Raw genomic sequence first — 15,369 nt, forward strand, 5'->3', positions numbered from 1 at the left:
CCCCGACCATTAATGGTTCGACTGCCCCGACCACAGATGGTTCGACTGCCCCGACCACAGATGGTTCGACTGCCCCGACCACAGATGGTTCGACTGCCCCGACCGCGGATGGTTCGACTGCCCCGACCACAGATGGTTCGACTGCCCCGACCATTAATGGTTCGACTGCCCCGACCACAGATGGTTCGACTGCCCCGACCACAGATGGTTCGACTGCCCCGACCATTAATGGTTCGACTGCCCCGACCACTAATGGTTCGACTGCCCCGACCGCGGGAGAATAGAGGAAGGTGATTGGACTTTATTGCCTTCCATCACAGTGAGGAACGTGGGGAATCTGCTGCGGTGGATGTTGATGTAGTTGTGTGTCTTGTTGCTTTTTTCTACATGAATGTCTGGTAATTCACATATCACTGAACCTTCATTGGCACACGTGACAATAAATGACATTTGAGATGGCACATTTAATTCCCTCGTCTAAAGGGCGGGGTCTGTGGGGAGGGGCGGGGTCTGTGGGGAGGGGCGGGGTCTGTGGGGAGGGGCGGGGTCTGTGGGAGGGGCGGGGTCTGTGGGGAGGGGCGGGGTCTGTGGGGAGGGGCGGGGTCTGTGGGAGGGGCGGGGTCTGTGGGGAGGGGCGGGGTCTGTGGAAGGGCGGGGTCTGTGGGGAGGGGAGGGGTCTGTGGAAGGGCGGGGTCTGTGGGGAGGGGCGGGGTCTGTGGAAGGGCGGGGTCTGTGGGGAGGGGGAGGGGTGGGGTCTGTGGATTGGGGCGGGGTCTGTGCGGAGGGGCGGAGTCTGTGGGGAGAGGCGGCGTCTGTGTGGAGGGGCGGGGTCCGAGGGTGGGGGCGGGGTCTGTGGGGAATGGCGGGGTCTGTGGGGAGGGGCGGGGTCTGTGGGAGGGGCGGGGTCTGTGGGGAGGGGCGGGGTCTGTGGGAGGGGCGGGGTCTGTGGGGAATGGCGGGGTCTGTGGGGAGGGGCGGGGTCTGTGGAAGGGCGGGGTCTGTGGGGAGGGGAGGGGTCTGTGGAGGGGCGGGGTCTGTGGGGAGGGGCGGGGTCTGTGGGAGGGGCGGGGTCTGTGGGGAGGGGCGGGGTCTGTGGGAGGGGCGGGGTCTGTGCGGAGGGGCGGAGTCTGTGGGGAGAGGCGGCGTCTGTGTGGAGGGGCGGGGTCCGAGGGTGGGGGCGGGGTCTGTGGGGAATGGCGGGGTCTGTGGGGAGGGGCCGGTTTTGTGGGGAGGGGGGAGGGTCCTTCAATTCCCACACGAGTCCCGCCCCCGGACAGATGGGCGGGCTCTGGTGGGTGATGGACAGGTGGGCGGGCTCTGGTGGGTGATGGACAGGTGGGCGGGCTCTGGTGGGTGATGGACAGGTGGGCGGGCTCTGGCTCTGGCTGCGGGGCCAAGATGGGCGGTCACTGGTGGGTGATGGACAAGTGGGCGGCCAATGGGAGGGACTGATAGCCGTGGGCCCGCCCCCAGTGGGCGGGGTTGCGGTGAGTGATGGTGGGGACGCCCAATGGGAGTGGGTGCCGGTACCTGTCCCGCCCCCCAGTGGGCGGGCCCTGGCCGGTGATTGACAGATGGGCGGGTCCAGGCTGGGGCCAAGATGGAGTCACGGTGCGAGTACCTGATGTATTTCCCTAGCGGCCCAGTGGGCGGGGTTGCGGTGAGTGATGGTGGGGACGCCCAATGGGAGTGGGTGCCGGTACCTGTCCCGCCCCCCAGTGGGCGGTCCCTGGCCGGTGATTGACAGGTGGGCGGGGCCCTGTCTGGTGGGGGCCAAGATGGAGTCACGGTGCGAGTACCTGATGTATTTCCCTAGCGGCCCAGTGGGCGGTCCCTGGCCGGTGATTGACAGGTGGGCGGGGTTGCGGTGAGTGATGGTGGGGACGCCCAATGGGAGTGGGTGCCGGTACCTGTCCCGCCCCCCAGTGGGCGGTCCCTGGCCGGTGATTGACAGATGGGCGGGGCCCTGGCCGGTGATTGACAGATGGGCGGGTCCAGGCTGGGGCCAAGATGGAGTCACGGTGCGAGTACCTGATGTATTTCCCTAGCGGCCCAGTGGGCGGTCCCTGGCCGGTGATTGACAGGTGGGCGGGGTTGCGGTGAGTGATGGTGGGGACGCCCAATGGGAGGTACCGTTAGCCGTGGTCCGGCCCCCCAGTGGGCGGGCCCTGGCCGGTGATTGACAGGTGGGCGGGGCCCTGTCTGGTGGGGGCCAAGATGGAGTCACGGTGCGAGTACCTGATGTATTTCCCTAGCGGCCCAGTGGGCGGTCCCTGGCCGGTGATTGACAGGTGGGCGGGGTTGCGGTGAGTGATGGTGGGGACGCCCAATGGGAGTGGGTGCCGGTACCTGTCCCGCCCCCCAGTGGGCGGTCCCTGGCCGGTGATTGACAGGTGGGCGGGTCCAGGCTGGGGCCAAGATGGAGTCACGGTGCGAGTACCTGATGTATTTCCCTAGTGGCCCAGTACCTGACTACCGGCGGTACCGTACCCTACCCCGCCGCAGCCACCTGTACGCGGGAGAGACGGTGCCGCTGGTGCTGGTGGTCCGGTGCCGGTGCCGGGCGGCGCGGGCGGACGGAGAGGCCGAGGCTGAGGTTGAGGCTGAGGTTGAGGCCCAGGTGACGGAGCGGAGCCTGGGCCTCGCGTGGCGCAGCCTAGCCGCCTCCCTGTCCGCCTTGGCCAGCGTGTGTCCCGGCGCCACGCCGCTACCCGAGCCCGGGCCTGGAGACCCCAACACCAGCACCGCCCCCGCCCCCGCCCCCAGCACCGGGCACCGCGGCTTCAGTGACTGCCCGCCCCTCCTCACACACAGCGCCGGACACTGCCAGGACCCAGGGCACGGCTACAGGGCACAGGTGAGGGCACGACAGGTGACAGGGGACAGGTGACAGGTGACAGGTGTGGGGCTGGGACAGGGGACAGGGACAGGGACAGGTGTGGGGCTGGGACAGGGACAGGTGACAGGTGTGGGGCTGGGACAGGGCACAGGGACAGGGACAGGTGTGGGGCTGGGACAGGGGATAGGTGACAGGTGTGGGGCTGGGACAGGGGACAGGTGTGGGGCTGGGACAGGGGACAGGTGACAGGTGTGGGGCTGGGACAGGTGACAGGTGTGGGGCTGGGACAGGGACAGGTGTGGGGCTGGGACAGGGGACAGGTGACAGGTGTGGGGCTGGGACAGGGGACAGGGACAGGTGTGGGGCTGGGACAGGGGACAGGTGACAGGTGTGGGGCTGGGACAGGGCACAGGTGTGGGGCTGGGACAGGTGTGGGGCCGGGCACAGGTGAGGGGCCGGGCACAGGTGAGGGGCCGGGCACAGGTGAGGGGCCGGGCAGCCTGGCTGGTGCTTGGTGCATTGTACGGGTTTTATAATACAACCTTACAGAGGGCCAGTGTATTGATCAATACAGAAGGGAAATGATGCACAGGTGTAATTGCAGCCATACAGAGGGCCAGTGCATTGATCAATACAGAAGGGGAATGATGCACAGGTGTAATTGCAGCCATACAGAGGGCCAGTGCATTGATCAATACAGAAGGGGAATGATGCACAGGTGTAATTGCAGCCATACAGAGGGCCAGTGTATTGATCAATACAGAAGGGGAATGATGCACAGGTGTAATTGCAGCCATACAGAGGGCCAGTGCATTGATCAATACAGAAGGGGAATGATGCACAGGTGTAATTGCAGCGATACAGAGGGCCAGTGCATTGATCAATACAGAAGGGGAATGATGCACAGGTGTAATTGTAGCCGTACAGAGGGCCAGTGCATTGATCAATACAGAAGGGGAATGATGCAGCAATCATGCAGATGTCCAGTACATTATTCCATGCAGAACGGGGACTCATGCAGCAATTGTGCGGCCTCACATATTGATCAATGCAGAATGGGAATGATGCACGGGTTTTATAATGGAACCTTGTAGAGGGCCAGTGCATTGTATTTATTATTATTTTCACATTGTTGATCAATGCAGAAGGGGAATGATGCACAGGTGTAATTGCAGCGATACAGAGGGCCAGTGCATTGTTGATCAATGCAGAAGGGTACTCATGCAGCAATCATGCAGGCGTCCGGTGCATTATTCCATGCAGAAGGGTGACTCATGCAGCATTCATGCAGCCTCATAGAGGGCCAGTGCATTAATCAATGCAGAAGGGGAATGATGCAGCAATCATGCAGGTGTCCAGTGCATTTCTCCATGCAGAAGCGGAATGATGCACGGGTTTTATAATGCAACTTTGTAGAGGGCCAGTGCATTGATCAATGCAGAAGGGGAATGATGCACAGGTGTAATTGCAGCTACACAGAGGTCCAATGCATTGATCAATGCAGGAAGGGGACTGATGCAGCAATCATGCAACATCGCAGGTGTCCAGTGCATTGATCCATGCAGAAGGGGAATGATGGACAGGTGTATTTGCAGCCATACAGAGGCCCAGTGCATCGCTCCATTCAGAAGAGGAATGATGCACAGGTTTCAATGCAACCTTGCAGATGTCCATTGTATTTAATTGCATGTTGCAGCTACCTGCAGAGGGATGAGGCGTGGGTGTCACTGCAGAGTATTGAATTGACACATGCGGAAGAGGGGACATACGGGTGTCATTGCACCCTTGCAGCTACCTGCAGGGGTGTCACTGCACATTACAGCCTTGCAGGTGTCCAGTGCATTGGGCCATGCAGAAGGGGAATGAGGCACGTGTGTCATTCCAGCCTTTGTGTCTTGCAAACTCAATGTTCTCACAGTTCTTCAGTCTGAAGAAGGGTCTCGACCTGAAACGTCACCCATTCCTTCTCTCCACAGATGCTGCCTGACCCGCTGAGTTACTCCAGCACTCTGTGAAACGTCACCTATCCACGTTCTCCACAGATGCTGCCTGACCCGCTGAGTTACTCCAGCGCTCTGTGAAACGTCACCTATCCACGTTCTCCACAGATGCTGCCTGACCTGCTGAGTTACTCCAGCACTCTGTGAAACGTCACCTATCCATGTTCTCCACAGATGCTGCCTGACCCGCTGAGTTACTCCAGCACTCTGTGAAACATCACCTATCCATGTTCTCCACAGATGCTGCCTGACCTGCTGAGTTACTGCAGTATTTTGGGTCTAGTTGTGGCAATGTTCTTGCGCTGGGGTGTAAGCTGCCCAAGTGGAATAGCAAGTGCTGGATCTCAGCGTTTGCCTTGTCCTTACAGACAGCTGTGCAGGAGCCGATCATCTGCAATGATGAGGTGATTTTCCCGCTCTCGGTCGCTCTGGACAAGCTGCCGGTCGGGACCATCAAAGCCAAGGTGAGCTACGGACCATGGAGTGACCACAACAGAGGCGATGTGGCTCAGTGGTAGAGTGCATGAGGTCCCAGGTTCAATCACTGGCATCTCCACAGGTTGTAACACTGTCCAAAGGAAATAAGCTCCCTGATTTGGATGTATTTATTTGTGGGCGGCACGCTGGTGCAGCGGGTAGAGCTGCTGCCTCACGGCGCCAGAGACCCGGGTTCCATCCCGACCACGGGCGCCGTCTGTACGGAGTTTGCACGTTCTCCCCGTGACCTGCGTGGGTTTTCTCCGAGATCTTCGGTTTCCTCCCACACTCCAGACACGTGCTGGTATGGTTTGATTTAATTGTCCTTTGTAAGTTGTCCCTGGTGTGTGGGATAGTGTTAGTGTGTGGGGATCGCTGGTCGGTGTGGACCCGATGGGCCGAAGGGCCTGTTCCCGCGCTGTATCTCTAAACTAAAAAGTGATAGGAGCAGAATTAGGCCATTCGGCCCATCAAGTCCACTCCATTCAATCGTGGCTGATCTATCTCTCCCTCCTAACCCCATTCTCCTGCCTTCTCCCCATAACCCCTGACACCTGCACTGATCAACAATCTATCTATCTCTGCCTTAAAAGTATCCACTGACTTGTGGCTCCACAGCCGTCTGTGGCAAAGAATCCCACAGATTCACCACCCTCTGGCTAAAGACATTCCTCCTCATCTTCCTAAAGGAACATCCTTTGATTCTGATATAGATGTAGAACTAATGAATGAATGATATGCAAAATGTAATCTGATATACCCAAAGCCAATTACCCTGCAAGCGCGCATGTGTTTGGGATGTGGGAGGAAACCGGAGGTCCCAGGCTGACGGGGAGAGCGTACGTTCAAACTCCACACAGACAGCACAGACGCCAACCCTGTACACTAGCACTGCTGCACACAGTCGGGACCATCTACAATTTACACAAGCCAATTAACCTACAAACCCGCACGTGTCTGGAGTGTGGGAGGAAACCGGAGCGCCCAGGGAAAACCCACGCAGGTCACGGGGAGAACGTGCAAACTCCACACAGACAGCGCCCGCGGTCGGGAGGGAACCCGGGTCTCTGGTGCCCTGAGGCAGCAGCTCTACCCGCTGTGCTGCCAGGGCACCCCGCACTGTGGGTGTGGGCAGTGTGGGTGTGTGGGTGTGTGGTCAGCGTGGGTGTGTGGTCAGCGTGGGTGTGTGGGCAGTGTGGGCAGCGTGGGTGTGTGGGCAGCGTGGGTGTGTGGGCAGCGTGGGTGTGGGCAGCGTGGGTGTGTGGGCAGCGTGGGTGTGTGGGCAGCGTGGGTGTGTGGGCAGCGTGGGTGTGGGCAGTGTGTGGGCAGTGGGTGTGTGGGCAGTGTGGGTGTGTGGGCAGTGTGGGTGTGTGGGCAGCGTGGGTGTGGGCAGTGTGGGTGTGGGCAGTGTGTGGGTGTGTGGTCAGTGTGGGTGTGTGGGCAGTGTGGGTGTGGGCAGTGTGTGGACAGTGGGTGTGTGGGTGTGTGTGGGCAGTGTGGGTGTGTGGGCAGCGTGGGTGTGGGCAGTGTGGGCAGTGTGGGTGTGGGCAGTGTGGGCAGTGTGGGTGTGGGCAGTGTGGGTGTGTGGGCAGTGTGGGTGTGGGCGGTGTGTGGGCAGTGTGGGCAGTGTGGGTGTGGGCAGTGTGGGTGTGGGCAGTGTGGGTGTGGGCAGTGTGTGGACAGTGGGTGTGTGGGTGTGTGTGGGCAGTGTGGGTGTGTGGGCAGCGTGGGTGTGGGCAGTGTGGGCAGTGTGGGTGTGGGCAGTGTGTGGACAGTGGGTGTCTGGGTGTGTGTGGGCAGTGTGGGCAGCATGGGTGTGGGCAGTGTGGGCGGTGTGGGCAGTGTGGGCAGCGTGGGTGTGGGCAGTGTGGGCAGTGTGGGTGTGGGTGTGGGCAGTGTGTGGACAGTGTGGGTGTGTGGGTGTGGGCAGTGTGTGGACAGTGTGGGTGTGTGGGTGTGGGTGTGGGCAGTGTGTGGACAGTGTGGGTGTGTGGGTGTGGGTGTGGGCAGTGTGGGTGTGTGGGCAGTGTGGGTGTGTGGGTGTGGGTGTGGGCAGTGTGGGTGTGTGGTTAGTGTGGGTGTGTGGGCAGTGTGGGTGTGTGGTCAGTGTGGGTGTGTGGTCAGTGTGGGTGTGTGGTCAGTGTGGGTGTGGGCAGTGTGGGTGTGGGCAGTGTGGGTGTGGGCAGTGTGGGCGGTGTGTGGGCAGTGTGGGTGTGGGCAGTGTGGGTGTGTGGGCAGTGGGTGTGTGGTCAGTGTGGGTGTGTGGTCAGTGTGGGTGTGTGGTCAGTGTGGGTGTGGGCAGTGTGGGTGTGTGGGCAGTGTGGGTGTGGGCAGTGTGGGTGTGTGGGCAGTGTGGGTGTGTGGTCAGTGTGGGTGTGTGGTCAGTGTGGGTGTGTGGTCAGTGTGGGTGTGTGGTCAGTGTGGGTGTGGGTGTGTGGTCAGTGTGGGTGTGTGGTCAGTGTGGGTGTGGGTGTGTGGGCGGTGTGTGGGCAGTGTGGGTGTGGGCAGTGTGGGTGTGTGGGCAGTGTGGGTGTGGGCAGTGTGGGTGTGTGGGCAGTGTGGGTGTGGGCAGTGTGGGTGTGTGGGCAGTGTGGGTGTGGGCAGTGTGTGGGCAGTGTGGTCAGTGTGGGTGTGGGCAGTGTGGGTGTGGACAGTGTGGGTGTGTGGGCAGTGTGGGTGTGTGGGCAGTGTGGGTGTGTGACTGGGTGTGTGGGCAGTGTGGGAGTGGGGGTGTGGGCGGTGTGTGGGCAGTGTGGGTGTGGGCAGTGTGGGTGTGTGGGCAGTGTGGGTGTGTGACAGTGTGGGTGTGTGGGCAGTGTGGGTGTGTGACAGTGTGGGTGTGTGGGCAGTGTGGGTGTGTGACAGTGTGGGTGTGTGGGCAGTGTGGGTGTGGGCAGTGTGGGTGTGTGGGCAGTGTGGGTGTGTGGGCAGTGGGTGTGTGGGCAGTGTGGGTGTGTGGGCAGTGGGTGTGTGGGTGTGGGCAGTGTGGGTGTGGGCAGTGTGGGTGTGGGCAGTGTGGGTGTGTGGGCAGTGGGTGTGTGGGCAGTGGGTGTGTGGGCAGTGTGGGTGTGTGGGCAGTGGGTGTGTGGGCAGTGTGGGTGTGTGACAGTGTGGGTGTGTGGGCAGTGTGGGTGTGTGGGCAGTGGGTGTGTGGGCAGTGTGGGTGTGTGGGCAGTGGGTGTGTGGGCAGTGGGTGTGTGGGCAGTGTGGGTGTGTGGGCAGTGGGTGTGTGGGCTGTGTGTGGGCAGTGTGGGTGTGTGACAGTGTGGGTGTGTGACAGTGTGGGTGTGTGGGCAGTGTGGGTGTGTGACAGTGTGGGTGTGTGACAGTGTGGGTGTGTGGGCAGTGGGTGTGTGGGCAGTGTGGGTGTGTGGGCAGTGTGGGTGTGTGGGCAGTGGGTGTGTGGGCAGTGTGGATGTGTGGGCAGTGGGTGTGTGGGCAGTGTGGGTGTGTGGGCAGTGTGGGTGTGTGGGCGGTGTGTGGGCAGTGTGGGTGTGGGCAGTGTGGGTGTGTGACAGTGTGGGTGTGTGGGCAGTGGGTGTGGGCAGTGTGGGTGTGTGGGCAGTGTGGGTGTGTGGGCAGTGTGGGTGTGTGGGCAGTGGGTGTGTGGGCAGTGTGGGTGTGTGACAGTGTGGGTGTGTGGGCAGTGTGGGTGTGGGCAGTGTGGGTGTGTGGGCAGTGTGGGTGTGTGACAGTGTGGGCAGTGTGGGTGTGGGCAGTGGGTGTGTGGGCAGTGTGGGTGTGTGGGTGTGGGTGTGGGCAGTGGGTGTGGGTGTGTGGGTAGTGTGGGCAGTGTGGGTGTGTGGGCAGTGGGTGTGTGGGTGTGGGCAGTGTGGGTGTGGGTGTGGGCAGTGTGGGTGTGTGGGCAGTGTGGGTGTGTGGGCAGTGTGGGTGTGTGGGCAGTGTGGGTGTGTGACAGTGTGGGTGTGTGGGCAGTGGGTGTGTGGGCAGTGTGGGTGTGTGACAGTGTGGGCAGTGTGGGTGTGTGGGCAGTGTGGGTGTGGTCAGTGTGGGTGTGGGCAGCGTGGGTTTGTGGGTGTGGTCAGTGTGGGTGTGGTCAGTGTGGGTTTGTGGGTGTGGTCAGTGTGGGTGTGGTCAGTGTGGGTGTGTTCAGTGTGGGTGTGGGCAGTGTGGGTGTGGTCAGTGTGGGCAGCCTGCATGGTGGATGCTGTCTGAGTGTGCGGTGCCTTTGCAGATCATCGTGACGGTATGGAAGAGGGACCAGGAGAAGGCCGAGGTGCGTGAGAGGGGTGGGTGTGTGGGCAGTGTGGGATTGCGGTCAGTGTGGGTTTGTGGGCAGCGTGTGTTTGTGGGCAGCGTGTGTTTGTGGTCAGTGTGGGTATCGTGGATGCTGTCTGAGTGTGCGGTGCCTTTACAGATCATCGTGACGGTGTGGAAGAGGGACCAGGAGAAGGCGGAGGTGCGTGAGAGGGGCTACCTCACCGTCCTGCAGAACCAGAACCCCTCCCAGATCTTCAAGGAAGATCAAAGCACCTTCAAAGCTCAAGGTACCCCCCCCCCCTGCCCACCTGTCCCGAGCTGCAGTGAAACACTGCGTTTAGTATGGGCTACAAACAGGTAGGTCAGCACGGTGGGGCAGCGGGTAGAGCTGCTGCCTCACAGCGCCGGAGACCCTGGTTCCATCCCGACCACGGGCGTTGTCTGTGTGGAGTTTGCACGTTCTCCCCGTGACCTGCGTGGGTTTTCTCCGGGCGCTCCGGTTTCCTCCCACACTCCAAAGACGTGCGGGTGTGTAGGTTAATTGGCTTGGTGTAAATGTAAATTATCCCCCAGTGTGTGTGTAGGATAGTGTTAGGTATCACAGAGTGCTGGAGTAACTCAGCGGGTCAGACAGCATCTGTGGAGAGAAGGAATGGGTGACGTTTCACATCGTGACCCTTCTTCGGACTCTAGTCGGCATCTTGGTCAGCGTGGGTGAGGTGGGCTGAAGGGATAGAAACACAGAAAGTCGGTGCAGGAGGAGGCCATTCGGCCCTTCGAGCCAGCACCGCCATTCAATGTGATCACGGCTGATCATCCACAATCAGTACCCTGTTCCTGCCTTCACCCCATATCCCTTGATTCCTTTAGCCCTAAGAGCTAAATCTAACTCTCGCTTGAAAACACCCAGTGAATCGGCCTCCACTGCCCTCTGTGACAGAGAATCCCACAGATTCACAACTCTCTGGGTGGAAAAGCTTTTCCTCATCTCAGTCCTAAATGGCCGACCCCTTATTCTGAAACTGTGGCCCCTGGTTCTGGACTCCCCAACATTGGGAACGTGTTTCCTGCCTCTAACGTGTCCAGTCCCTCAGAATGTGATCTGCTTCTATCAGATCTCCTCTCACCTCTCTAAATCCCAGTGACGACAAGCCCCGTTCTTTGGATGGGGGCTGGTGCAGGCAGATGGGGTTAAACATGGGTGGGCAGCTGGGGGTGAGATGGTCCATGGGACCCTGTGTCGTGCACTACCCCCACCCTGACTCTGTCTCTGTCTCTGTCTCTGTCTCTTCGCCCCTCTGTACAGTGAGCACATTACTGACCGTGCTACCGCCTCCTACTGTCAAGTGTCGGCAGCTCAACGTGTCGGGCAAGCAGCTGACCGTCATTAAAGGTGAGGGGGGTGGGGGGTTGTGGGATGGTAAAGGTGAGGGGGGGGGAGGCTGGGGTAAAGGTGAGGGGGGGGAGAGAGAGACTGGGGTAAAGGTGAGGGGGGGAGAGACTGTGGGGTAAAGGTGAGGGGGGGGAGACTGGGGTAAAGGTGAGGGGGGGGAGACTGGGGTAAAGGGGGGGAGACTGGGGTAAAGGTGAGGGGGGAGAGAGACTGGGTAAAGGTGAGGGGGAGACTGGGGTAAAGGTGAGGGGGGAGAGAGAGACTGGGTAGAAGGTGAGGGGGGGAGACTGTGGGGTAAAGGTGAGGGGTGGGAGAGACCGTGGGGTAAAGGTGAGGGGGGGGGAGAGACTGTGGGGTAAAGGTGAGGGGGGGGAGACTGTGGGGTAAAGGTGAGGGGTGGGAGAGACCGTGGGGTAAAGGTGAGGGTGGGGAGAGGACCGTGGGGTAAAGGTGAGGGTGGGGAGAGACTGTGGGGTAAAGGTGAGGGGTGGGAGAGACTGTGGGGTAAAGGTGAGGGGGGGGGGGAGAGACCGTGGGGTAAAGGTGAGGGGGGGAAGAGACTGTGTGGTAAAGGTGAGGGGGGGGGGGGAGAGACCGTGGGGTAAAGGTGGGGGGGTGGGGCTGTGGGGTAAAGGTGAGGGGGGGGAGAGACTGTGGGGTAAGGTGAGGGGGGGAGAGAGAGACTGGGGTAAAGGTGAGGGGGGGGAGGACTGGGTAAAGGTGAGGGGGGGGGAGACTGGGGTAAAGGTGGGGGGGGGGAGACCGTGGGGTAAAGGTGGGGGGGGAGAGAGACTGGGGTAAAGGTGAGGGGGGGGAGACTGGGTAAAGGTGAGGGGGGGGGAGAGAGACGGGTAAAGGTGAGGGGGGAGACTGGGGTAAAGGTGAGGGGGGGAGACTGGGGTAAAGGTGAGGGGGGGAGACTGTGGGGTAAAGGTGGGGGGGGGGGAGACCGTGGGGTAAAGGTGAGGGGGGGGAGAGAGACTGGGGTAAAGGTGAGGGGGGGAGACTGGGGTAAAGGTGAGGGGGGGGGAGGAGAGACGTGGGTAAAGGTGAGGGGGGGGAGACTGGGTAAAGGTGAGGGGGGGGAGACTGGGGTAAAGGTGAGGGGGGGAGACTGTGTGGGGTAAAGGTGGGGGGGGGGGAGAGAGACTGGGGTAAAGGTGGGGGGGGAAGAGAGACTGGGGTAAAGGTGAGGAGGAGACTGTGGGATAAAGGTGGGGGGGGGAGAGAGACTGGGTAAAGGTGGGGGGAGAGAGACTGGGTAAAGGTGAGGGGGGGAGAGACTGGGGTAAAGGTGAGGGGGGGGAGAGACTGGGGTAAAGGTGAGGGGGGGGAGAGAGACTGGGGTAAAGGTGAGGGGGGGGAGACTGGGGTAAAGGTGAGGGGGGGAGAGAGACTGGGGTAAAGGTGAGGGGGGGGAGAGACTGGGGTAAAGGTGAGGGGGGAGAGACTGGGGTAAAGGTGAGGGGGGGGAGAGAGACTGGGGTAAAGGTGAGGGGGGGGAGACTGGGTAAAGGTGAGGGGGGGAGACTGGGTAAAGGTGGGGGGGAGAGAGAGACTGGGGTAAAGGTGAGGGGGGGAGAGACTGGGGGTAAAGGTGAGGGGGGGGAGAGAGACTGGGTAAAGTGGGGGGGGAGAGAGACTGTGGGTAAAGGTGAGGGGAGAGAGACTGGGGTAAAGGTGAGGGGGGGAGAGAGACTGTGGGGTAAAGGTGAGGGGGGGGAGACTGGGGTAAAGGTGGGGGGGGGGGAGAGAGACTGTGGGGTAAAGGTGAGGGGGGGGGAGAGAGACTGGGGTAAAGGTGAGGGGGGGAGAGAGACTGTGGGGTAAAGGTGGGGGGGGGAGAGAGACTGGGTAAAGGTGGGGGGGGGAGAGATGGACTGGGGTAAAGGTGAGGGGGGGGAGAGACTATGGGAAGTGTCTGAATGCTCCATTATAGTCACGTCTGACGTCACACTCACAGAAACAGGGAAGAAATAGGTGCAGGAGGAGGCCATTCGGCCCTTCGAGCCTGTACGCACCGCCATTCAATGTGATCATGGCTGATCATTCTCAATCAGTACCCGTTCCTGCCTTCTCCCCATACCCCCTGACTCCGCTATCCTTAAGAGCTCTATCCAGCTCTCTCTTGAATGCATTCAGAGAATCGTCCTCCACTGCCTTCTGAGGCAGAGAATTCCACAGATTCACAACTCTCTGACTGAAAAAGTTTTTCCTCATCTCCGATCTAAATGGCCTACCCCTTATTCTTAAACTGTGGCCCCTGGTTCCGACTCCCCAACATTGGGAACATGTTTCCAGCCTCTAACGTGTCACTCCTTTTAGAGTATTATGCGTTTCTACAAGATCCCCTCTCATCCGTCTAAACTCCAGTGGAATATCTTGCTTGCCAACCTGGCAAGGAATGCAAACGGTCGCCCATGAATGGGGTTTACAAAGTTACGACCCTCACCCACCTTGCAGGTCCCCCCCTCTGATCCCCTCCCCACCCCCCCCCGTGTTCAATCCCCCTCACCATCTCTAACCTCCGTACATCAGCCCTCACTTTGGATGTTCCCCCACAGACCCCCCGTCCGTCCGTCCCGTCTCGTCTCACCCCTCTGCACCTCTGCAGCCCGCACTGTCACGGGGGGAGACGCTGCACAGTTTCACGATGAAAGTGCCCCTCAAACAAGGCCACTGGTGGCTTCAGAGCACAGTTACAGTGGATGGATGGATGGATGGATGAGTGAGTGAGTGAGGGGGTGGGTGGGTGGGTGGGTGCGTGCCTGCACGAGAGAGAGAGACAGACAGAGAGACAGAGAGAGAGAGAGAGAGAGAGAGATTGAGACAGAGACAGAGACAGAGAGAGAGGAGAGAGAGAGAGAGGAGAGAGATAGAGAGAGAGAGAGATAGAGAGAGAGAGAGAGAGAGAGCGGGTGAGTTTTATTGGCCAAGTATGTGCACACACAAGGAATGTGCCGTGTTGCTCCGCTCACAAACGACAACACAACAACACACAGTGAAACAATCAAGAATAAAGCATAAACACGTCTTTGGAGAAAAGAGAGTAAGTGCTTTACTGCAGCGTGGTGATGTTGAAATGACCCGTCTCTCTCTCTCTCCCCCCCTCTCTCTCCTCCCTCCTCTCTCCCCCCTCTCTCTACCCCCTTCTCCCCCCCCCTCTCTCCTCCTCCCCCTCTCTCCCCCCCCCTCTCTCTCCCCCCCCTCTCCCCCCTCTCCCCCCCCCCCCCCCCCAGTGTTGAACATGGCGTCCCAGGATGAGATCTGTGTGCGGGACGTGCGGATCTTGCCAAACTTCAACGCCAGCTACCTGCCCATGATGCCGACGGCTCCATGCTGCTGGTGGACAACGTGTGGTGAGGGCCACGCCCCGGGGGGGGGGGGGGGGGGCATTGGGTGGGTGAAGGGGGGGCATTGGGTGGGTGAAGGGGGGGCATTGGGTGGGGGGAGGGGTGGGCATTGGGGTGGGGGGAGGGGTGGGGGGTGAAAAGAGGGGTGGGGTGGGTGAGATGGGGGCATTGGCTGGGAGTGAGGGTGGGGGGGGCGTGAGGGTGGGGGGTCTCTGACATCTGTGTCCCTGCAGCCACCAGTTGGGGGAGGTGACGGTGGGCTCGTTGTGGGGGGGGGGGAGGGGGTGTTGGAGTGGGGGAGGGGGGGGGTGGAGTGGGGGAGTGGGGGGGGGGGGGGTTGGAGTGGGGGAGGGGGGGTTGGAGGGGGGGAGGGAGTTGGAGTTGGGGAGGGGGGGCTTGGGGGGGTCGTGAGAGTGGTGGGGGTCTCTGACATCTGTGTCCCTGCAGCCACCAGTCGGGGGAGGGTGACGGTGGGCTCGTTCCACCGTGTGGGGGGTGGGGGGGCCGGGCCCAGCTGCCGGTGGGGCTCGCGGGGCCCTGGAGGAGCAGGCCTTCCTCTTCCAGCTGCAGCTCAACCAGCGGCCGCCCCCAACAGAGCAAGGAGGTAGGGGCTGCACCACTGGGGGGGGGGGGGGCTCTGGGGATGGACGGGGGGCTGCACCGCGGGGGGAGGGGGATGGACAGGGGGGCCGCACCGCGGGAGGGAGGGGGGGATGGACGGGGGGGCCGCACCACTGTGGGGGCAGCGATCACCCCACACACTAGTTTAGGAGATACAATAGACAATAGGTGCAGGAGGAGGGGCCATTCGGCCTCTTCGAGCCTGTACGCACTGCCATTCAATGTGATCATGGCTGATCATTCTCAATCAGTACCCCGTTCCTGCCTTCTCCCGTACCCCCTGACTCCTCTATCCTTAAGAGCTCTATCCAGCTCTCTCTTGAATGCATTCAGAGAATTGGCCTCCACTGCCTTCTGAGGCAGAGAATTCCACAGATTCACAACTCTCTGACTGAAAAAGTTTTTCCTCATCTCAGTTCTAAATGGCCGACCCCTTATTCTTAAACTGTGGCCCCTGGTTACAGC

The 15,369-nt window shown here is 60.9% G+C and overlaps 1 protein-coding gene across 1 annotated transcript; it reads left to right on the top strand.

Moving 5' to 3' along the window:
* The first annotated feature begins 2,410 nt into the window (after nt 1–2,410).
* trappc14 (trafficking protein particle complex subunit 14) lies at nt 2,411–14,891 on the top strand. The gene is made up of 6 exons (XM_078427700.1): nt 2,411–2,857; nt 5,208–5,303; nt 9,695–9,824; nt 10,844–10,930; nt 14,170–14,289; nt 14,731–14,891. The coding sequence occupies exons 1-6, from the start codon at nt 2,420–2,422 to the stop codon at nt 14,889–14,891; spliced, it is 1,032 nt and encodes a 343-aa protein (XP_078283826.1). The 5' UTR covers nt 2,411–2,419.
* Nucleotides 14,892–15,369: the final 478 nt, after the last annotated feature.

This window comes from Rhinoraja longicauda, chromosome 34, assembly GCF_053455715.1.
Source record: "Rhinoraja longicauda isolate Sanriku21f chromosome 34, sRhiLon1.1, whole genome shotgun sequence".
NCBI lineage: Eukaryota > Metazoa > Chordata > Chondrichthyes > Rajiformes > Arhynchobatidae > Rhinoraja > Rhinoraja longicauda.